General features: G+C 44.0%; 2 protein-coding genes and 1 pseudogene across 2 annotated transcripts; all 3 read left to right on the top strand.

The window, feature by feature from the left end:
* The first annotated feature begins 135 nt into the window (after window positions 1-135).
* LOC124692975 lies at window positions 136-7,029 on the top strand. Its single transcript, XM_047226417.1, has 14 exons — window positions 136-261; window positions 335-499; window positions 751-846; window positions 1,175-1,261; window positions 1,345-1,413; window positions 1,502-1,598; window positions 1,690-1,792; window positions 2,179-2,386; window positions 2,521-2,634; window positions 3,837-3,968; window positions 4,664-4,744; window positions 5,293-5,409; window positions 6,410-6,515; window positions 6,628-7,029. Exons 1-13 carry the CDS (start codon window positions 136-138, stop codon window positions 6,497-6,499), a joined length of 1,485 nt encoding a protein of 494 aa, XP_047082373.1. The 3' UTR covers window positions 6,500-6,515; window positions 6,628-7,029.
* Window positions 7,030-7,345: 316 nt separating this feature from the next.
* Window positions 7,346-8,623, top strand: LOC124657925 (annotated as a pseudogene).
* Window positions 8,624-11,433: 2,810 nt separating this feature from the next.
* Window positions 11,434-17,360, top strand: LOC124692982 (stress response protein nst1-like). Its single transcript, XM_047226421.1, has 3 exons — window positions 11,434-12,814; window positions 12,933-13,870; window positions 17,009-17,360. The coding sequence occupies exons 1-3, from the start codon at window positions 11,456-11,458 to the stop codon at window positions 17,154-17,156; spliced, it is 2,445 nt and encodes an 814-aa protein (XP_047082377.1). The 5' UTR covers window positions 11,434-11,455; the 3' UTR covers window positions 17,157-17,360.
* The last annotated feature ends 6,889 nt before the right edge of the window (window positions 17,361-24,249 follow it).

A 24,249-nucleotide genomic window follows, 5' to 3' on the forward strand; every position in this document is an offset into this window, starting at 1 on the left:
GATCAAAATAAAATAGTACTGTACACAATATCTCAAGCACGAGTAACGAGATCGAGTGGAGAGATGGGCGGCGTGACGAGGCAGAGGCGAGTCAACTCAAACGCCGACCCTCACGGTTGCCGGCCGGAGGGGAGGATGTCGACGTCGACTCCAACGCCCCACTGGCTCCGCGCGCGCGCCGAGGCGGCGGTGGCGTCCATGGTGGTCGTCCGCCCCCACGAGATCGCCCCGCTGATGAGCGCCGCGTCCACCTTCTTCTTCGTAAGCCATCTCCGCCCTCGAGGATGAACCATCAAAACGAAAAGGGGAAATTTTGATTGTGTGGGTGATGCAGATCCTGAGCGCCTACTTCGTGGTGCTGCCGCTGCGGGACGAAGGGGCCATCTCGCTGGGCCTCGGCGCCCTCCCGGGCCTCTTCGTCGGCTCGCTCCTGCTCACCGTCCTCGCCGCCCCCGTCGCCTCCCTCGTCTTCTCCCTCCCCTCCATCCCCAAGACCAAGGTCCGTACCTTCCCCAGTTGGGCCGTTTTTTAGCTTAGCTAGAGAGCTCACCTCCACTCCTGATAAATGTAGAGAAATCGCATTAGGTTCTCGCCAATGTTAAACTTGGTTTGGCTCTAGCAAGTTCAAGTAGAGTGAGTTGGATTCTTTGACGAGTCCCTGTTTTTATTCAAATGATTTTATGAACTTGAAATTGTCATTTTCTCTCCACTGACAAAAGCTAATTGTATCATCAACACCTGGAATTTCAGGCTTTGGTTTTGATACACAGGTTCTTCAGCGTATCCCTTCTTGTATTTTTTGTGCTTTGGTTTGCCTCGAAGCATGGCTCCGCGTCTATCTCCCAGGTAACACACACTGATAATACGGTGGATTGTTTTATTTTTGTGTGCATGATTATGTTTTCCTTGAATTTCCATATATGTCACACTGATAAACCTCGGGTCATCAAATTCCCCTGGAACTTAAGTAATATTACCTCCGTTCCAAATTGTTAGCCTTTTTAGGAAGCTAGTTGAGCTTTCTGAAAAGGCTTATATTTTGGAACGGATGTAGTATGTTTTTGAAGGCATTATTGTATCTATTGTCCTGCATTCCGGCCACTTGTTTTCTTTTCCTAATTGATGAAGACTTAGCCGAACTTATTCTTGTTTATTTCTTGATGTTATGATCAAGTCAACTGAAGATAGTTCAGATAAACCTGCCGCGTGGGGAAACCACAGCTGGTTCTACATAGTTGTGAGAATAAGCTTCTTCCTTTGGGTAAGCCTTTTCCTACTGCATGACCCTGTTCATATTTTGAGACTGAAATTGTTGTTCATTTGAATTACTCTCTCCATCTGAAGGTTGCTTTGCTTAATCTCATTACAATATCATCCACTTGGGCAAGGGTAATTGATGTCATGGACAGTGAGGTACCATTTGGCAATCACATCTGAAAATATGGGTAACTCCTAAGTCATTTCCTTTTCTTTCCAAATCCTTATTTCTACTTTAATTCAGTCAGGTTCAAGATTGTTTGGTTTTATTGGGGCTGGTGCTACGCTAGGGCAACTCGTTGGTTCTTTGTTTGCTGCAAGCTTGGCATGGATGGGACCCTGTACGTATGTTTTTCTTGGTTGTGCATAACACAATGACCTCCTGTCTGATTTTTCATCAATACAATGTCATATTTCCTGCATTTTCCTCAGTTCTGCTCCTGTTTTCCTCCATCTTGATGGAACTTGCTGCTCTGTCATCAAAAGGAATTTGTGCCGATGCTAATCATGATTCAACAGAACTGCCATCAATAGGGTATGTAATACTTCTGGACATGAGTCCCAAGTTCTTGTCCTGTTACTTTTTGCATGAGCAACCTGCATATTTTATATCAGTATTTGCTGGCTTTATTGCTCTTAGTGAACCTTGAGTCTCAAAATACAATCTCTGAATGCTCCACTTTATGGCCAACTTTAACTTTATTAGTTTCAACAATTTATAATACAATACGAGTTAAATGATTTCCTTTCACAATAATTATTAGAAATGAGTTAAATGATTTCCTTTCACAATAATTATTAGAAATGAGTTAAATGCTTTCCTTTCACAATAATTTCGTAATTGTTACTGATGATTTGAATTGTTGGTGCTTCCTTGTGTTCACAAAAAGTTAAGACCTCCCAATTCATTGCCATCTGCAGAACAGAACAAAGTCCAAATACCGAGCTTGGTGATGAAATATCTTCACTGGTCACTTCACCTATAACAGCTTCCAATTCTCAAAAGACCAAACCTGGGATTCTTGTGATGTTTGAAGGTTTCTGGCTCATCATGCGATCGCCCTACCTGATATACATATCTCTGTTTCTGTGGATGAGTGCAGTTGTCTCATCCTTCTTTTACTTCCAGGTACGATGTTTCTATATCTGTGTATTGACATATAGATAACAAGTTCTGCAATGCTGTGAGCATGTTGCTTCCTTAAATAAATGGCCAGAATACAAAGGACCCCCATTTACTCCCCCAATTACCTTTTCTCCCAGAAAGTAACAATAGTTGCTACTACAATATCAAGTCCAGCTGCAAGAAGGAGAACATTTGCACTGATAAACAGCTTTATAGCAGTTTTTATTCTTGCCGGGCAGCTCACTTTGACGGTATTATGTCCATCTTCAAATTATCTTTATTTTTATCTACATTATTAACCCCACCTTTCCGGTGTGATTAACTGCATAGTAGCCAAAAAAATCACCCATTATAACTAATATGCCATATCTCATGGAGAAGTACCTTTTATGGCACTATGCATTGTGTAAGTGTAGTACTAGGCTAGTAGCTTAGTAGGTATATAGTATAATTGATTGGGGCACCAACATCAAAAGCTGTTTGATTTGCTGTTGAATTAGTACTACATATTGTGGGATTTTCATTCACAATACGGTGGATCTAAATCCATTAGGATCTGCATGAAAGAGCTACAATGTATGAGACTATTTTGATGATGGTTTCATTTAATTAGCACCCCATCATATATATTAAAAAGATTGATAAATATAATCAAACATATATCACACACTCATCATATTAATGGTGTTTGTGTCCTTAACTGATATCATAATTACAATAAGTAACCTCATCGTAACTTACACTTCAAGATCAGTTTTTGCATTGCACGTCCAAGATTGTAAATTGCAGTACAAGAATTGTATTAATTTGGTGTGCATCTCAATTTTTTACTTGTTTTTTTATACTGCATTGATTGTTTTGGTTTGGTGGTAGTCTTTGAGAAACACCCCTTACTATTTTCAACAAAATAACCTTCTATCATTCCATGGAGTCTCAAGTTTTCCCCTTCCAAGGTAATTCCCATGTAAACTGAGACAATTACTAGTTAGATACCTAAGTCTGTAGTCCAACTGGTCCATGTTGTGTCTCTACGTATCTAACTTTTCAACAATGACATTTCATGTTGAATAAAACAACACAAATCAGCAAATCAAGATATTAGGGGGTGTTTGGTGTGGCTTTTTTTGGCTTTTGGCTTTGGCAAAAGCCACCAAAAGCACCTAAATAGGTGCTTTTTTGGCTTTTGGATTTTGGAAGCCAAAAGAATAGGATCTTTGTTTTTGGCTTCCAAAATCCAAAAGCCAAAAAAAGCACCTATTTAGGTGCTTTTGGTGGCTTTTGCCAAAGCCAAAAGCCAAAAAAAGCCACAACAAACACCCCCTAGTCAAATGGTAGTTAGAGGACTCCGCAATGACCAACATAAATTATTTTTCCTTTTTTTATCCTTACTGTAATCACAACATTCTTGGCTTTGTATCATTTCATGATATCATTTAAACGATATTTATTTCAGGGTCATATCCTTACAATAGCTGGCGTAACAGTTGCTATTTGTGCATCTCCACTCATTGCTGCATCAAATATGGTTGCCCTTGCTGTATGGCCAACTTGGGTTGCTGTGGCTGTCACTGAAACTATTCGAAAGGTACCAATAGACGCACTCTGTTGCAATTTTATTGCAACCACTGTTTTTTCATTAATTGTTGATATGAAAGACACATTTCAAAAGGTAATGCATATCGAAAAGCTGAGTAGCCATGATCATTGCATATGCACAGAGGCACATTATATGTTGATTTTTTTATAAAGTATACCTCAAGTGATTTCGTGAGAAAGAACTTGTGTATTTCAGTGTTTTCCTATTGTTATACTAAGCTAAAAATCATCATTCAGGATCAGTTTCTGTTACATTTCAAATATTAGTACAGTTGCAGCTTAATCAATGCATGACTGTAGTTTTCTTTTCTGCTATGATCAAAATTCTCTTCTTTTTTTGTAGTTTTTTGACATCCATGTGTAATATTATTGTAATATATATCAAATATGATTATTTTGTCAGTGGTTTGTGACATGATTGTTTGGTCCAGGGGTTATAGCCAAGATAGATTTTCATCATCTACCAACATTGATTTAGGGCACATCATCTAGAGACAAACACTGATTTAGGGCATAATGAATGCCGCTCTATATTAGGGAAGCCTGTTGAGTACCTGCTCACTATTGTATTTTACTCCATGTAATTATTCCTATATCCATGTATACTCTGCACTAAACGCATAATTGTTCTTTTTTTTGCTATACATGATAATCTAATTTTCGTTTCCCATTTGTTCATTACAGGTAACTGCTTATGTTGTGACAAGACCTGGAAGGGAGTTATTATTCACAGTTGTCTCACAAGATGAAAAGTACAAAGCAAAGGTAGACGATTCCTTACCTAATGATAAACTTAAGAAAATATAATGGAACATAACGTGATACTTTATAGATGATCAAATCATAATAGAATATAAATGAGATGCCACCTTTTTTGCACTCATTTTGACCAGTTTCTACCTGAGTATATTTCAAGGGAGGTCCACTAGATGCCCACTTGGGTCCAGAATGATTTTATTAACTTGGATCACCACAGGAGTCCTTATGATCTTCTCTAAAAATATGATACTTGGTGTCAATTGAACAATTTGAGCATTCAACATTGGTCCTTTCTAATTAACTATGGTGCAGTAGAGCTATACTTCTCTCCTAAAAAATAAACCCAGAGTACCTGTGCATGAACTAGCTTTTTCTTATTGCACAGATAGTAGATGCTTACTCAGAGAAAAGTATTTTTGCAGTTAACTGCTTACCTTACTTGCGAATATCTGATTCTTCAGAAGCATCTTGCCTGATATTGGCAAAGCATGTGAATAAGATCTTGTTTCTCCACCCATTTTGCATAACTAATTTGGCTAATCTTTTCCTTGTAGGTATGTATAGATGTTATTGTTCAACGGCTTGGTGATGCGACAGCTGCCGGAATTTACAGGTTTCTGTTCAGCAGCTTTGAGAAGAAAACATCCATGGTCAACCTCTATGGATTGCCGGTACGAATCATGTTTTTGGCATTTAGCTGCTCATTTCTGCTTGCTGAATCATATTGTCTGCCATGTGTGGTATTTTATCTCTTAAAAAAAGCTCATTGGCGTTGTAGTCTGTTTGATTGTGCCTCAGGAGGTAATTCGTGATACAGATGATTGCACTATACTTTGTAAAATACTAATTAAGATACACCTGAAGTCCTCATATGAAGATGCTTTGAATTAAAAAGAAGTCCTCTTGGCTGCTCGAATTGCATCAACTCTTAAATCTTCAACAGCATACTCTTCTAACGGACAGCAGTGTACTTTCAGCTGCTGCTGCATCCTATTCGACAACTCTTGAGCAGGTCCCATGGGAGAATAGGAGGCACATAGCTGAATACAGTCAATTAGCAAATTTTTCTTCAGTTGTAGTTTAACATATCAAAGGGATCTCAATGGAATATCTCATAACTGTGCACATCAGGCTCTCAGATAATCTTTCTCAGCCTATGCATAGTTGCACTAATTCAACTCATAGAAACCTTAACTGTCCTATTCTATCTGTAGTTCAACAGATACAAATCACAGGTCTTGCAATACATGCTGTAAACTGCCTATGAGTTGAATAAAGTTTTGGCGCCTCTGGCGCCTCTCCTTGTTAAAACAAAGCCAGTGGCTGGAGATTTAGGTACTCAAAAGTTGTATAATCCATTAATCCCACCCGGCCACCCGGGCAGGAGGGAAGAGCCTAGGGAGTTCTGGGGATCACTTTTCTAGCTGAACTGCTGAACATAATTGAATACAGGAATCCATACTTGAAATATCTTGCTTCGAACCTACCTCTACTTGTACGTGAAAGGCCTGGCTAACTTTTGCAACTACTGGCGAACCTTGTCGTTGGCTAACTAGTAATAATTGCTGGATATATAATCTTGGGTGTTAAGTGTGAAGCATAATTTCGCATTTATTTTAGGTCCTGGGAGATACCACTAACAAGTTTTGGTTGTCCCTTCTGATACCACAGCTCTGCTTCCTCTGGCTTCTCACTGCATTTCATTTGGGACGGCTCCAGACAAATCTTGCCAAGCTTCAGGCAGCTTCTCAACCATCCTAGTTCCAAACAGTAACAGGTACCTGGAGACCTAAAAAAATAAGTACTCTCTCCGTTCCATATTAGTTGTCAGTATCATCAAACGAGCATTGCAGAGTAAAGCTGTTTATGCCTGACATTTGCTTCTCTAGGATATTGACTCAATACAATTGGAGTGCTTCCAGAATGCAGAACACGGCATGTTGAGAAGTTGGGTAGCCATCCGCTGACCCGCGTTGATTCTTCTGCACATTTTTTAGGAAACTGCAAATTGGGTGAGCCCTTTGAGTTAATACAGGATATAGTTACAGGAGGGAGTCTGATAGAGGAGGACATAAATAGTAAACCAGCATAGAGTAGAAGTATACACGATTTTTGTATCTGCTTTTAGTTCACCTGTTCATGGTGGGAAATTGTGTCATGCAAACTGTAAGCTTGTCGTTGTTTACACGAAAAGTAGGGCTGGTTCTGTTGGGCATTATTTATGCTCTGCTGTGTAAAAACTCTGTATTACCAAATACCACACCCATATATTGACATATCATTTGCAGAGAGTACAGTTTTTACAGGCAGCCATCTGAGCCCGCACTATTCATTCTATATCGAAATATTTTCTGTATTTTCTGTGTGGGGATTGAACTGTCGTTACATGTGAAATTCTCGTCAAAGTCACATACTACTTGGCAATATTTACACATCAAATGTTGTTCTCATAGTCACATTCAGATTGCACACCTGTACAAAACTATATTATGCTACCTGCTTCGATGTTTCTCTAATGCTCACGTTCTGGAACACTTCCATCTAAAGACGGCTTGCATTTCTTTACAAGAAAACCCCAAGATAGAATGTTTTAAGTACGTAGGATTAATGGCACGGCGCACGCTCTTTGTGCTGGTCATTTTGAAAATGACGCCTGTATCGAAACAATCGAGAGATATAAAATGGCGAGAGGAAGAAGACGACGGGCACATCGATCAACCGTGTAAGCATTGCTCCTGCGCTTCTTGGTACAACTCCCAAGTAATTTGGTAGGGAAGAAGAGAAAAGGTGGCAATGGCAGCGTCGAAGCGCAGCAGTGTCGTCTTACTCGCCGTGGTCGCGGTCTCGGTGATGGCCGCAGTGCTGCAGCAGCCAGCGGAGGCGTTGAGGAGGCACCGTGCCGACAACCGGGTGCTCTGGTTCCCGGGCACCAGGCGCAGCCCCAGCGGGTTCCCGGGCTTCCCCCGCGGCAGGCTTTCGCCGCCACCCTCGGGCAGGCTGTCGCCGCCGTCGGTGCCAGCCGGCAGGCTCACACCGCCGTCGCCGTCGGCTCCACCCGCGCCCAGCGGCTCGCCGCCGTGCGCCGCCGGGAGGCAGCAGGCGCCGCTTCCCGGCTTCCCCGGCATGCCGGGCGCCGCGTCGCCTCCTTCGTCTCCGACGGACTGCGTGACGCCGCTGGCCGGTCTGATGACGTGCGCGACGTTCCTGACCGGGAGCGAGGCCGACACGCCGACGCCGCAGAGCGAGTGCTGCGGCGGTCTGGGCATGTTCCTCAACAGCTCGGCGGCGACGGACGACCGGTCGCTGCGGTGCCTGTGCCCGGTGATCCTCGGCGACGTGAACCGCATGCTCCCCAAACCCATCGACCCCGTCCGCATGATGTACCTCCCCATCGCCTGCGGCGTCGTCCTCCCGCCGCAAGTCCTCTTCATCTGCTTCAGTACGGCAAACGCCATTCCCGCGACCTCTCTCTCTCTCTATCAGTAACTACTAACTCTCTCATGAACTGAACCATGGCGGTGTTCTGAAATGCAGCTGGGCAGCCCACGCCGCCGGTGGTGATGCGGATTCCGGAATCCTGGGAGAAATCGTCCACTTCATCAGGTCAGCTACTCGCTACTTACCTCTGAATTATTTCAGACAACCACTAGCGATGTCATGGTTAAGCTTAATTGCTTTCTGAATTCTGATGTCTCCACATCTGCTCTTGCAGCCTTGTCGCCCTGATTTGGTGCCGATCGGATTTGGTTACAAACAGAACTATGCTCAGATATAACACATTTCTATGTATCAAGTTTAAGATTATAGCATCAGAAAATAGGCATGGACTTGCAACCATCAGAGTCATGTCTGAGTTGTGGTGTACTGCTGATCGATGTAATAGCTAGCGTGATTTCTTTTTCTTCTCATTATCAAGATATCAAAACAAATGCAGTATATAAGAGCAGTTGCCGTGAGCTGTTGACGTGTTTTTTTTTTCTTTTGTGAGAAATTACATGATTATGTCTAGGCCGGAGGTATGTGCGATGTTCATGTAGCTCTGGCATGCGCTCCGTGACTGAGTGCATTTCACGGCATGGGCGGTGGGCATCAGCTTTAGTAGTACACGGATGCCTTATCCACTATCCTACATAGACAAGATCAGGCACTCCCCCACATAAGTTTGTTGAGAATTTTAATGAAATCACAAAAGCATCATTAAGCAAGAGAGGGAAGAAAATCAAATCATAATACTACCACTGTTCATGAAAGGATATCTTAGATCTATCCAAATTTGGATGTATCTATAATGTCTACATACATCCAAATTTAGACAAATTTAAATATCTTTTCATGGATGGGGGGAGTATGTGATGAGTTTGTACAGCCTATGTAACATTCTAAACATGGTTCTGCTATACTTCACACCTAAGCATGGAACCACATGCTCTTTGTAGCTAGTTTTTTCTTGTTATTGGTCGAAGCAATGTTTAAATCGAACAAACTACGACTTATATTTCTAGATAGGTTGATTATGATGATATATATACTATTATCTACTATTCTCTAAAGTCAAACTAATTAGGTCGATACATACATATCTATAAAAATATAAAACAAATCAGTTGGGTGGGATGATATTGATGCAAGCCGTCCATATATTTCTCATCAACATGGCACAATATGTACTTTTTCAGGGATATCACGATTTAAATTGGGTAAGTAGAATTGCCTCTTTATTGCAATTCCTTATACTGAAGTTAAAATCAAACCTAATGTTCATGGAATGTTAATTCGTCGACACTGGAAAAGGTCTTCCTTAATTGTTGTAAGTTTCCTCGGGACCCATGAAATGGGAGGGTAGGGCAACAAATACATGTTTTCACATATGCATGTACAACTACATATGAAACACATTCATCTAGACACGACCATTAATAATGATTTTGTTACTATATGAATCATCTCATCCATGGAACATCCCTCTTATGACCCCATGAATGCATTTTAAAAGATTGCTTGGTCTCAACAACAACAACCGCTCTCTTTAATTTTCTACACCTTTACTTTCCATTTTAAACCTCTCCAAAACAGTCATATTTGTTCATTTAACTTGTTGAGTGTCTAGATATTCAGAACTATTATACTCTAATTAGCAATAGCAAATAACTTTACCTTATTGCTCTTGTGGATTAGTACTCTTGCTTCCACTTTTGATATGGGTTACAACAACCCCTTGCACTTGGGGTTATACGGATAAGAAGGCTTAGTCACAAGTGGGGGATGCTTGTGAACTATGGTACACATGTGCGAAATAGCCTCTCCAAAGGCAGACATGGATCCGGGAAACAAACGTGTGTACTCATCCCCAATCTTTTTTTTGTTTATGCTATATCTTGTTTGCCTTTGTCCTTGCTCCGTGTAGTTTTCTTTAACCACCTCAACAACGGTGTCCAAATAGGGACCCACTTTCTTCAACCACACTGATTCCTCAAGAGGTTTCTAAACGATTGTTGTAAAAAGATTTTGACTCAGATTGAGCACATAACAAGATCATGTTCACCTTGAAGTTATAGCCCCCTTAATAGGACGATTGTCCTGTTTGAATCGAAGTTATTTAAAAAAGAAGACCACATCTTCAACCTGGCTCACCTTATGAGTTTTTTAAGAACGCCAAATTTGGTCCTCCATTCAAGAGGCGTTTGCGTCTTGGATCTTGAACCCACACTTTCTTCAACTCTTTTTGAGGGGACGTCTTAAACATGGTTAAACCAACTTGCAGGAGCCACAAGAAAAGCACTAGATGCACTTTCGGTCGGTTGAGGAGAGCCGGCATTAGTACAGTGAGCTAGGAAATCGTTCTTTAGCCGCCGATCCCACTTCCAAATGACTTGTACAAGTTTCTGCATAGCCTCCTTGTCGGGATGCATGGGATGTAAAAGAGGGGTGGGGATGGAGGCGAGGGTTGTCTTCGTTGGGTCCGGGATGGGAATTGAGAGATTATGGGGTCCACATGGTGCCACATGGAAAAATGCAATGCTCTACCATCCGCGAGTGACCGTAGATGAATCTCCGCGCACACTAACCGACTATGTATTTTAGTCTACCACAAATATCCTAGCTAGTTCGAGAAAGCAAATATTTTCAGCTTCAATGACAATAGAAAAATGTACAAGCTCTCATTTGTCCTTTATGTAAATATATAAGACCAAAATGAAATAGTGGCAAAGCATGAGAGTAGTCCAAAAATAACAAAAGAAAAGGAGGCAAAAATGGGCAAGAAAGATAGAAGCTCGCAGGAGAGGAGCAGTGTGTGACGCTTTATCCGGTTTCCCCTTCTTCCCTCGCCGACCAAACCTTGAAGAAGAAGGAAAAGCAAATCCAAGGAAATTAAACAAACAATCCGAGAGAGAAGAAAGCTAGGGTTTTCGCCATGGCCACCGCCCACCACCTCGACCTCGAGCTCCTCCTCCACCCCACCATTCCCAATCTCTCCTAGAGCAAGCCGGATCCCCTCCCTTCCCCCGCGAATCTCGCATCCGCGCCAAAGGAGCCGCCTTTCCTTCCCTTTCCCTCTCCTCCGTCCGAGGGTTTCTTTCCCCTTTCCCTCTTCAAAGCCGCCGCACCGCATCGCGTCGCTGACGGAACACACAAGCAACCCGCTATCTTCATCAGGTAGGCGCTGGCGATCGAGCTCCGGGCGACGGCTTTGGCGGCGGCGGCGGAGGCGGTCGGATAATGTGTATACTGTGCGCCGTGCAACGGTGGTCGCGGCGCGTCGCCACCATGCTGCCGTGGCTCGTCCTCCCGCTCATCCTCCTCTGGGCGCTCTCCCAGCTCCTGCCCGCCGCCTACCGCTTCGAGGTCACCTCGCCGCGCCTCGCCTGCGTCTCCGTCCTCCTCCTCACCCTCTTCTGGTACGAGATTCTCCTCCCTCGCCTCTCGCTCTGGCGCGCACGCCGCTCCGCACGCCTCCGCGAGGAGCGCCGCACCCACGCTCTTGAGCTCCAGAAGCTCCGCAAGACCGCCACACGCCGCTGCCGCAACTGCAACAACCCATACAGGGACCAGAACCCTGGTGGCGGCAAGTTCATGTGCTCCTACTGCGGCCATGTATCCAAGCGACCTGTTCTTGACCTCGGCGCCGCAGGGAAGGTCCCCACTGGGTGGCCTTGCAGTCAGGATTGGGCCAATGCTGTCGGAGACCCGGGTTACTGGCTTGACCTGCGCTGCTCCGCCGATAACTCGTACTCGGGGTTCTCATGGCGGCTGTTCTCGTGCTTTTACGTGAGTATCGCGTGGTTCTGGAAGAAATTGTTCAGGTTTGGGTCATTACGGGACAGTGGTGGCTTGGGCCGGGATGGCAGAATGTTGACAAAAGGAGGAGAGAATGGAGGGAAGGCTGAGGAGAGCAAAGTGGACAAGGCAAAAAGGAAGGCTGAGGAGAAGAGGTTGGCGAGGCTAGAGAGGGAAATGCTCGAGGAGGAGGAAAAGAAGCAGCGGGAAGAGATGGCAAAACTAGTCGAGGAGCGAAGAAGGTTGAGGGATGAGAAAGCAGAGGCTGAGGAACGATCCAAAGGCGCTACCCCTGTCGGGGAGAAGGATGCTAGGAAGGAAACAGAACGGAAACGGCAGGAGAGAAGGAGGAAGGAAGATAAGGGATCAAGCAAGAGCAATTCAGATTGCGATGATATTGAGAGAAGAGTAAGCAGAGAGGGAGAGTGGAAGCGGGACTTTGACAGAAGGAATGAGCCGGATAAACGGGATGCAATTAGAGTTGGGGCAGAGGGATATAAGTCTCATAACTTTGATGCTAACAGCCAGGGTAGTAAGATAGTACAGAGCAGGACCAAGTACTTTGGACGTATGACTGGTGGTTTGTTATCTTCTTCCAGAGGTTTCAGCGGTGGTTCCATTTTTGGTAAAAGTGCTCAGGCCCCTGCTCCGCAAGCTAACAAGGTGGCTAAACAAGTTGTTACCGCAACTGACCAGAGTAATACAGTTAAAAGAGATGCTCAACCTGCAGCTGCACCAGCAATGGCCAAATCTTCTACTACTGGAGAAACTAGAAATATGTGGACCAATTCTCATCAACCTGTAAGTAGCAAAGACATGACTGTATTAGTGTATTTTTTCTGCTTATACCAAGCGACACAAGTTGTTTACATCTATTTGCCATCATACATCTAATTATTTCTATTATGGCTATATGCAGGTTAGTCCAAATATGCAGCCTCATCCTACCAGCCTTAAAAAGTCATGGCATCAGCTGTTTAGTCGCTCAACGTCTGTTTCCCCTTGTCCCGATATTACCGCTTCAGCTCGTGAAAAGATTCGGCAGCCAGAACCAAATGGAGCTCAGATAAGCAGTGCCCACAATTTTCTGGCTCAGTATCCTCCTCTGGACAGCAAGCCAAGGTTAAGCCAATCCATTCAATTTACAGGATTTCCACCAGTAAATGTAGCACCTGCCAACATGCCACTATCTCATTTTCCAGCTGGACATGCACCCTTCTATGCTGAGGCTGAACCAACAGTAATGGAAGAATCAGAGCGATTTGAGGACCCATGCTATGATCCAGATGCAATTGCGTTGCTTGGTCCAGTTTCAGAGTCCCTAGACAACTTCCCTCCAGACTGGGATAACAGGTTTATGTTGGGTGCTGTCACCAGGGAACCACATGTTAAGCCGTCACCAATTGAGTCTCCCCTGTCAAAATCAAGGGTTGTTGAAGAAAAGCCTATTAAATCCTCTCATTTTTCTATTTCCGAAGGTCCAAATGGTTCCATGACACCTGAGGCTACCAATCAGCAAGGCACATGGCAAATGTGGAGCACGCCATTGGTTCAAGACAGTTTAGGTCTGCGAGGTCCTCAGACACAGTGGCTTCTACCAAATAAGAATCAGTTTAACCATGGTGTCAGTAACTTGAATGGCGGACCAGGGAGCGCCCTTGGTGCTGGTGTGCATAACAATGATTTATGGCTGCAGAAATCACCCTTCCAGCAGTTGCCTCGTGATACAGAGAGTCTGTTCCTTAAACATGATTTTACAGAAAATGCTGTTCACCGTGACTTGAGTTTCGAATCTCCAAACAAAGTAGCCCGTGCACACCCCTTTGGGCCACCTGGTCCAGGTCATCATTGGTCCAAGTAAGTTCTTTGCGATGTTCTCTTCTATTCTTTCTAAATGTTTTGCAGCAATCAGTGGTCTTTTTTCCATGAGGTCGTATTTGAATTTGCGATTTAGCTGGTCCAGTTTACTACTGAGTATGGCTTTATCTATCAATAACATGTAAGAACAAAAGTGCTCAAAACCCATACGATCTGATACTTGTATATAACATGTACATGAGTTTATATATCATGCCCGTGTTTTGAGTGTGTAGCTGTTTGAACTTTATTCTTTAGTTTTCAACCAAGACATTTTTGTATTTCATATTTAATGAACAGATAGGTAACTAATAAGACAAATTTAAAAGTAAAGTTCATGTTAGGTATGCACTACAACCAAGCTGAGCCTCATCTTTTCCTGTGAAACATACATGGAAGATTCTTTGATCTCTGAACTAGTAGAAGCACCAGTAATATTTTGCAGTTTGTTATAAATTGTGCATGAAAACATTTAAATATATTACTCCCTCAGTCCCAAAATGCAAGATGCGCTTTATTTTGCACGGTCACTATCAGCACTAACATATACCAAAACATATGGATTCAGAATGTATAAATGGTAACGTTGTTTTTGTGTGGAATTCTTTCATTTCGTATGTCTTTATGCTAGTTTTGTATACACATTATAAGTAAAATTCATAGTCAAAGTTGTATGTTTATCCGAAAAGTCGAGCATGCCTTGCATTTTGGGATGGAGGGAGTACATCACATGAAATTGGGTGCTTTTGCTTATGTGATGAATCAGCCATGCAATTAGGTTGGTTAGCTGGGTTAGTAGTAAGAACACAGAATTGATGAGAATTATTATTTGTTGGTGAGCTTACTTGACTTTATAGATGCCTTAGTTGGATACTGGGTTAAGGGGGTTAAAAGGCGATGACCTGGCTTAACATAACCCTCCCTAACCCCAGGGTGTTTGGCCGGTCATACCCCCAATCGAACTCTTAAGCCTGGATGAAAGTCATGGAATGTGACCTCTTATATGTAATGTTGGTTAAGACCTTGTTTCATCAGTATCAAGGATCATAGCTATTATTTTCGTTTTTGTTCGAGAAGCTTGCTAGTAATGCAATTTTAAGTGTAGTAGCCTAATAGCACAAAATATAAATAAAATCTGTTTTCTGGAGTGCCTGGGCTATTATGTCTTTGTTCTTAGAAGATAGATGATATTTTGTTAGGGTGCTCAGTGAAATGATTTGGTGTCCTTCGACTTGAACTTCAGCATCTGCCATTGGTGAAGTGACCCTCCAAGCTAATTATATTTTGTTTAATGGCTTGTTGCATGTATTTATGAAAGAACTTTTTGTGTGGTAATCACTCTGTTGCAAAATGTAAGGCGTTGGACTACCCATATTCAAGATTTGACCAAGAATTAATCCAATAATACATATGTTGTTCTGTACAAAATGGTTCATCTTCCAAAGCACTTACGTATGATTATGATTATTTAACCATCAACAAAATATTGTACAAGAAATTTACAGTTGAAACTCATATTTGGACAGTCAAGTACACCCTACATTTTGCTGGAGTATCTACCAGTTTATCTCCGGTATGGATTAAATATTGATCGTGGCAATACACTCAGTTAAGAAGTTAGAACACGTTGATATCTCATATAAAAATAGGGATGGACAAAATGGTTTGACCTTAAAGGCCAAAATGAATTCATTCATTTGCTTCTAGATTGTACAGTAGCTCAACCTTTGAATGTTTGAATTGATGGCTTAGTGAGGCTTTTCACTGTGGATTTATTCCCTACACTGAAAATTGATAGTTTGATAGCATATAGCTTTTGACATTCTGGATGTCTTCCAGGTTTCTTATACATGGTATTCACCAGTGGTAATTAGCTGCGTGCTTACCTGTTGGCCTTTCTGTGAAGGAGGCATCTTTGACGTGATACCTCGATTTGTTTCCTGGCTTGCATTGTGAGATATGCCTTTTCTTTCAAAAACTTAGTATGTGGAGGTGACTCCTGGGAACACAAAATTGAGTATATTCTTAGCTTTGCTAGATGAATTTGGTCAAGCTGGTTTACCTGGTATGGATGTTCCAACTGGGAACAACTTCTTTAGACAGACTTCATTCCATGCCTGAGCATCTTAGCAACCACAACTCATGTTAAACTACTTGCTGTGTGCAAACTTTCCAGTTCGGACTTTTTGAACCAGGGATGATGAAATCATCATTTTTCTCACCTGGTACTTTTTTTGTTGTTGAAAAATGTTCTTTTCAACGGGTTAGCTGTGGGGGTCGGAGTAGCAACGCTGTTGGGTTTGTACAGAGGTTGCTAATGGCTTCCATCTGGAACCAGGTCAAGAACATTTTAAAACTCTGGGATAGTAACTTAGTAGAGTATAATAGGGTTATTAGGCTGTCTATTAATTTATGTTTACTGGATTCAAAGATTTAGCTACTTAGTTTTCTAGGCTGTCTATTAATTTGTGTTTACTGGATTCAAAGATTTACCCACTTAATTTGGATAAGTACCCACTTTGAGCCCATACAGCAATATTTACGTGATGAGAGTTGCAGAGATCTATGGTTAACCATCAGTGTTAGTGTGTTACTACTAGGTTTGATGTAGGTTCTTTGCATTTACCAGGTAAGGTACAAGGGTTTCCGTTAATTATCCACCATCACTTTTCAGTACCAGGAGTCATCACAATTGATTAGTTTTTCCTTACCTGTATTGTTCTGTTCATCACTCGAATGCGAGGCTATTTATGGTCTGTTAGACAATGGTGAATTTGTTTTGTGTCAGCACTCCTATGCTGAGAAAATATTTTGAAGCTACTTCTGAACATATTTGTGCCATTTAAATATTTGTGGACTGTTACTTGTTTGGTCAGATCTTGCATCCACATGGTCTTTATTTTCTAGCAAAATATTCTCAAATGTAGATCTTTGCAGTTGCAAGGTATTAATCTGTAGTAACTGTAACTTGTCTGTATATGGTTGACGCAAGATGCAAGCTATATTAATCTACTGTATACAATCATTGTCTACGGCTGCTTGAGTTTACTTCCAAGATTGTAATCAAACTTACGAACGTTTCATAGGGGTGCTATGCTTGTTCATAAAATGAAAACTCATACCTTGTTATTGATACAGGGAGGAACTGGTGCTGAATGGACCTCAGGAAGCTAGTCAAATCCACTCACCCACTGGAGCTCATGCCGGTTTATTTCCAACTAATCCCGATGTACAATCAGTTTGGTCATTCGATAAAAAAAGAGACAGTATGGGACCTATAAAATGATGCCTGAGCCGAGGCTCCCTTGCCCTCCCACCTTCTAGCGTAAGGAGCTGAGGAGATATGTTGGACTGTATTCCCTTGGGCGACAACGAAGCATAGCCATTTATTTAGTAATGCTCACATGTTAATGCTGCGCTCACCTGATGTTCTTGTTTAGCGCCAGAAGATTTTTTGTGTGGATTTAATGCAAAATGCGGTGCAAACTAATTGAGCGTGGGCATTGCATCACTGAGTCAATTTGCTCTTACCCTTGCGGTGGACGGTGAGTAGGTGACAGAGGTTTCTGGGTCCCTGCCTGATGGCAGGTGCTGCTGTCACCATCTGCATCGCTCCATCTTATCTTGCACTTCTTTTTTGTGTTCATCTCAGTGATGGAAGATGGTGTTGCATGTCAGCAAATACTATGACTTAGCAAATACTCTGAACTGAGAACAAATGCATATATGCTAAAAGCCTTTTTGACTCACGGGATTACGAAAAAACAGAGGAATATAAACAATCTGATGTAACTTAAACCAAGAAGGACATCTTTAATGTGTAATAGGATTGTAAATACATTCTTTGCGAGAATACGGAGAATGTTTCTAGATGAATTCGTAAAGCCCATTTCGCCAACTACAACTCTTCCACGGTTTCTCTAATTTATTTAGCATTTAATTTCTCAAAACCTCTTCATTTGAAACTGACATACAGGGGAATATTTCTATGTAGCTGTATGCAGGTGCTAATAGAAACATTTTAAGCTAAATTCGTCACATTAGCAGAAACGAAGGGACACGTCCGCCCTTTTGTTTTTACATTGAACACCTCGATTCCATGAGTTCGTGGAGCCGTGTTGATATGAACCCTTTCAGTTACACGATCATCGGAAGTATGATTAATATTTTTTGTTTGCTCTCTTAACACTCGAGGTATCATGAGAAACCTAGGAAAAACATGTAAAAAAAAGAAAAGAAGGAAAAAGCAAATGACAAAACAAGGGACACCATGATTGAAAGTATACTAGCAAAAGGAGTTTGTGAAAGTATGATGGATGTGATTTCCAAATTCTAGCCAGGAGATGATGCTAATAGCAATAAGGTGCATTGGTTTGCTTGTTGAAAACTCGGTTACCCAAGAAAGAAGGAGGTACGTGTTTTAGAGATTTTCACTCTTTTAACCTCGCTATGCTAGCCAAACAAGTCGGAGGCTTATCAATGAACCAGAAGAGACGTGTGCTCGTGTTCTAAGAGCTAAGTATTATCTAGGTGGTGATACGCTAAAGGCCGACCTTAAGGAAGGCCCCTCTTTCACTTGGCAAAGCATTTTAGCCGGTCTTACTACTTATAAGAGGATGTTATGTCTAGAGAGTGGGCAGCGGTGATAATATCGTTACCTCGAATGGTCCTTGGATCCGTAGCATCCCTACAAGAAACTTATGTCACTGAGAGATGGGGCAGTCTATACTAAGGTCAATGAACTAATTGACCCTAACCGTTGGACCGATGGGATGAAAATATTGTAAGGGAGCTATTTCGAAGAGTGGATGTTCAACTAACCTTGCAAATTCTTCTTCACGATCATGCATGGGTTCGATGATTTTATCGCGTGGGGTGCTACTAAGCATGGGAGGTATACCGTCTGGTCTAGGTATTACCTTCGGTGCTGACACTAATTTGGCCCATCAGTGAACCAATTGGCACTACCAGGTGGATAAGTAGCGAAATCTAGTTTGGAAAAATCTATGGAGAATGAAAATCCCAAGCAAAGTCAAAATCCTCTTATGGCGTGATCTTCATGGTATTATTCCCCTAAAAAGTATTCTGGTTAATCAGCATATACTACAGGAGGGTTCCATATTAGTAACCTTGGCCCTCAGGATGCTTCACAACTCCTATTTCGTTTCCTAACAGCCAAGGATCTGTGGGCATCGCTTGGCTTATATGAAGCAATCGATGAAGTTGTTCAGGTTGATCGCTCGAGCTCAGCGGTACTCGAGGTGCGGGTTTGCTGGATATGTTGATTTCACTTAACAGATATGTCGATTTCGTCCTAAAGGAGGTGACCGTGATCGCATACGGTGCTTGTGGTGGCTTAGATGGAAATGTACTCATAACGAAGACGTTCCTACCATGTATCATTGCAAAATGTCGATCCTTTCATTTGCAGCAAACTCAGCGCATATTTTCAAGCCACCGACCCAGTCATGTGATGAAATGTGGACGAGGCGGATCCCAGACACGTTAAACTTAGTGTTGATGCGTATATCTTTGTTGATGTATGTGCAAGTTCCGCGAGTGCCATTCTTAGGTATTACCAGGGTCGTTTTGCAGCTACACAACAACCTCGTTCGTTCCCCATGTAGCTACGACCTCGATTGAAGAACCAATTTCTATGCGGGAGAGTTTAAACGATAGATGGTGGAGGGAGGAAGCAATGATCTTTGGCAACTATGGACTTTTTTTTTTTTGGAGAACGTCTCGACTTTATTAATTCACCACACAGCCATTACAATCAGTTCTAAGACTGTTTTGAAGGAAAACGGGGCTCGCCTCAATCCATTCCTCCGACATGTTATGCAGACACGCGTAGCGTGCACACTCATGTGCGAAATTATTGGCTGAGCGCCGAGCAAAGGAAATAGAAAAGGCCTGAAAATCTAGATTTAAGACACTAACTTCTTCGAGGAGAGGGGCAATCAAAGGGCGATTCCTTATTCTTGCCTCCCAGAGTCGCACTAGCTCGGAGCAATCAGTCTCAAACAGGACTCGACTGAAACTGTGTGCTTGAGCAAAAACCACAGCATCTCGTAACGCCAACGCTTCTGCTATTAGAGGGTCCATTATGCCAGGGTAAGCTTTGCACCATGAGCCTCTGAAGCCACCTTGAGCGTCTCTTGCCACACCTCCGCTGCCAGCCACCCAATCCTGGGCGTTAACTGCACCGTCCAAGTTAATCTTGATCATATCAGTACTTGGTCCATGCCAGGTGCACTCTGGCCTATCCACCTTTCGGACAACATTATTCTGTGGTAACTCAAGTTCCAGCAGCGTATCATGCACTGCCTTAATCGCCACACTCGGGTCGAAACCCTTTTCGCCATGTGTCCACCTATTTGTCGATGACCAGATGGACCGGACCACATCACTGTGATCACTTTAGCTCGCTCTTCTTGTGACCACCATGATTCACACAAAATATCTGCCGCCCAAGTGCTCAGGTGCAGTTTTGATAACTTGATATTCTGTTATCATCAGAATTTAGCCAGAGCAGGAGATGGGCTGTGATTGAGATGGGCTTTGAGGACATGAATGTAAAGTGTCTCTGAATCGGCCTTGGGCGAGAGTTTGGGCTAGATTGCCCGTGTATCTGTACATTATGGTAGATTTTGTTAGAATTAAGAGATAGAGTTTAGTCGTACACAGCTAGGTTTATTCCTAAATTAGAAAGTCCACGGACTATAAATATGTACCTAGGGTTATTGAGAAGGAGGACGATCACGTTCACAACAAATCAATCTAGGCGCATCGCCACCCCTTGTTTCGAGGGTTTCTCCCGGGTAAGCAACATGCTGCCTAGATCGCATCTTGCGATCTAGGCGATATCGCTTATTCGTTGTTGGTGTTGCTCGTACTGAAGCCTTTTTGATGGCGAGCAACACCCTTGTCGTGGATGTTTTGCGGCTGACGTCGATACTTTCATGATATGCTTGCTTAGCTACGCTGCCCCTCAATATCTAGCTGCCTTTGCACCTATCTTGGGTGTAAAGGGCAGCATCTTGCTTGTTCTTTATTTAGTAGATCTGATCTGTTATAGTTGTTCCTTGTTCTCCAAAGATTGGTTTGATATCCGCATGGTTAGGCCTTGCAAACGGGTTGAACGATCCGGTAGTGCGTAAGGTATGGTTTGCTAGTCCTAGAGGGATTGTTCCGGGGATCGACTTCGTGTTGGTTTTTAGGCCTCTTTAGGACTGGTTTTCCATTATCTTACGTATCTGCTAGGCTCAACTACGCGTAGGATGTTCCGGTTATGCGGTGAAAACCCTAGACTATCGTAGATTGGTTTAACTTTATATTGATAAAGCAGGATCCCCATGTTATCGTAAATCCAACGTGAACCATGGGGTAATCGGCTCTTTGAGCCGATCCACAGGGTAACCTAAGAGCCGATCGGGTCTCGTATTTAATGTTTACGTGTTTGCCATGCAGGAAACTAATCGAAGCAATCCATCACCTTCCTGACCAGGTATAGGTCAGGTGGCACGCCCTTGCATTAGCCAGGACGTGTGCCGGAGCATTGCGGGCCGTCGCCCGAGGAACCAGGGCCCACCAGCAGTCCTGGGAGCCTCCCGGCTCTTCGTGTTGCTCGTCGATGCTCACCGGTGGGTTTTGGCAGGCAACACATTCTGGCACGCCCGGTGGGACCTTCTACAACAACTACGTCGACATCTGCAGCAACTATGTCAAAATCTGCAGATGAGGTGGCGGACGAACCAGTCACCTACGCAGATCTGCCTGAGGAGCACAAGAAGAAATATGATGAGATTAAAGCCTTCTTAGAAGCCGATCTCATCGGCTCCTTCGCGAAGACCCGTTCACATGGCATTAGGTGGAAAGGGTTCTCCCCCGAAGGCGTTCTTGATGAAGTAGACCTGTCTACCCCTTCAGAGGAACGCACCAGAGCTCGCGCCGGAAGTTAATTACATGGTGGCTCATTCTCTACACCGTCATTCCGAGAGCTTGGTGAACGCTTTGAGCGCGTTGCGGTTCGCGTGGTGCAGGAAATCATGAAGCATCGGTACTCTCCGTCGGGACCTACCCTAGGGACTCACCAGGGAGAAATACCGTTCCGCACCGGACCGCCGCTGCCATTCGCGCTTGCGGCTCCGGAGCTACGAGGTTCACCGGGGAACATCGTCTACAAGGTTGGAGGCGATCCCGGCGATTGCCAATTCCCGTATGAGCCGCCTAAAGAGATCCCACATGGATACGTGTGCACATACGTGCCGGACCGCAATACCTTGGCGCGCACGAACCAGATTGCACCGACAGGGATTTCCGGAGCGGACGCCGATAAACATGCATGGCTAGCTAAATATGCCACCGGAACGAGTCATGAGAGCTCGGTCCCCGCAGCTCATACCATGGAACAAATCAGTACCATCTTGAGAGACCGAGTTCGGCATCCCGCCGAAGAGGAAAACAATCGGCTATTCCAAGCCTTACCCCGACGAGTATGACTTGATCCCGCTGCCACCCAAATATCGGCTCCCTGAATTCTCAAAATTCAATGGAGCAGAAGGGTCTAGCTCAATAGAGCACGTGAGCCGATATTTGGCACAGCTGGGCATGATTTCAGCATCAGACCCGTTACGTGTAAGGTTTTTTGCACAATCTCTCACGGGATCAGCCTTTGGGTGGTACACCTCGTTGCCACCAAACTCAGTCCGGACGTGGAAGCAAGCCGGAAGAACAGTTTCATGTTCAATATCACTCAGAAGCTACCGAGGCTGGCATTGCCGATCTAACGCAGGTGCGGCAGAAGCGGGGAGAAACGGTGTCGGAATACATTCAACGTTTTAGGACTGTCAGGAACCGATGCTATTCGGTTCTTTTAACTGAGAAAGAAGCAGTCGATCTGGCGGCATTGGGCCTCGCAACGCCGATCAAGGATCAGGCTTTCCAAGTAGAGTACAGTTCACTGTCGCACATGGTCCAGAAACTAACATCGTATGAGCAGCGCCACCCTGAATTGTACCAGGACAAGTTTAAGCGTCCGGTAGGCCCGGTCGAGACGGAAGAAGCCGGGGATTCCGCGAAGACCCGGAGGTAGCCGTGGCTGAATGGGCTCTGGGGGCAGCTTCCGTGTCCTGCAAATGGGTGAAACAACAAGGGCCTGCAAAAGGGTTTGACTTCGATGTGAGCAAAGCTGAGCAGATATTTGATTTATTGCTTAAGGAAAAACAGCTGAAGTTACCCGAAGGCCATAAAATCCCTACGGCGCAAGAAATGAACAGGAGACCATACTGCAAGTGGCATCACTCGTTCACCCATACCACCAATGACTGCAAAGAGTTTCGTCGGCAGATCCAAACGGCGATAGAACAAGGCCGATTGATCTTTGGGCAGTTTGCCATGAAAGTAGACACACATCCGTTTCCTGGCGTCAACATGGTGGAACTCAATCATTCCGCGAGGCGTCGGCTAGATTTCTCGTTCGATGTTAACATGGCAGGGCCTGTATACCACCATGGCAAGGATAAAGAAGAAAGCAGTCACTCCCGTGGCAAGGAAAAGGAGGAGGCCGGTCCACGCGATCGGCCCCGATATGATGACAGACAGTACCTCACCGAGGAACAAGTGAGAAGCGTGCGATATCAGCGACCACTCTCCACGCATCTCCTTAACAAATATGAGCGTCAGTATGACCAACGTCGGCGGTACGACAGAGAAGACGAAAGACATCGTTGGTCTGACGTAGACAATGGGAGATATCGTCAGTATGATAGAGACGACGAAGGATATGAGCGCCGCGCTAAGGGGAGGTCAAGAGAGCAGGAAGACATGGACAGACACTGGGACTGTCCTTTCTTTAAGCACTGCTGGGATTCAGGAATGAGCCGATTGCCTACAATCGACAACTGCCCGGAGTGTAGACAACAGAAGAAGGACGCAGGAGAAGTTTCAGTTTTCAAGCGTCTAGGGCCTCTCCCACCTCAGAACAGACGAGCTGAGTCATCTCAAGAGGAAGATTTTGAGGAGTCAGAAGATGAAGAAGAGGATAAATACCACCGGCCAAGGTGGTGTCCTGATGGACTCAGCCACTCCCAAAAGCGTAGGGTTCAGCGGCTACATAGCTTGGAGCAAGCCGAGGCGCAATACCTGCACACGTTGAGGAAAGCGCGACCCGATCTGGCCGTGAAAATTCAACAAACTTTGGACGAGGAGAGTCGTCCACAGAAGAAAGAATGGCGCCCCAAGCAAGTAAAAGCCGATGCGAGTACATCGGCTGCCACAAATATGGTGTTCATACTTCCATCGGAGTTTCGTGCTCCAGGAGCCGAAGAAGTGCCGATAGCACAGTTTGACTGCGGTCCACGGCAAGTTATCTTTGAAAA

The sequence above is a fragment of the Lolium rigidum genome, chromosome 1 (assembly GCF_022539505.1).
Source record: "Lolium rigidum isolate FL_2022 chromosome 1, APGP_CSIRO_Lrig_0.1, whole genome shotgun sequence".
Taxonomy (NCBI): domain Eukaryota; kingdom Viridiplantae; phylum Streptophyta; class Magnoliopsida; order Poales; family Poaceae; genus Lolium; species Lolium rigidum.

Bases quoted from the DNA above. Each gene is read 5' to 3' on its own strand.
- LOC124692975 (XM_047226417.1), top strand. From the start codon at position 136: ATGTCGACGTCGACTCCAACGCCCCACTGGCTCCGCGCGCGCGCCGAG. The intron at 500-750 runs GTCCGTACCTTC...CTGGAATTTCAG, and splicing joins CCTCCATCCCCAAGACCAAG to GCTTTGGTTTTGATACACAG. The intron at 1,262-1,344 runs GTAAGCCTTTTC...CTCCATCTGAAG, and splicing joins GAATAAGCTTCTTCCTTTGG to GTTGCTTTGCTTAATCTCAT.
- LOC124692982 (XM_047226421.1), top strand. From the start codon at position 11,456: ATGTGTATACTGTGCGCCGTGCAACGGTGGTCGCGGCGCGTCGCCACC. The intron at 12,815-12,932 runs GTAAGTAGCAAA...GGCTATATGCAG, and splicing joins GGACCAATTCTCATCAACCT to GTTAGTCCAAATATGCAGCC. The intron at 13,871-17,008 runs GTAAGTTCTTTG...TTATTGATACAG, and splicing joins CCAGGTCATCATTGGTCCAA to GGAGGAACTGGTGCTGAATG.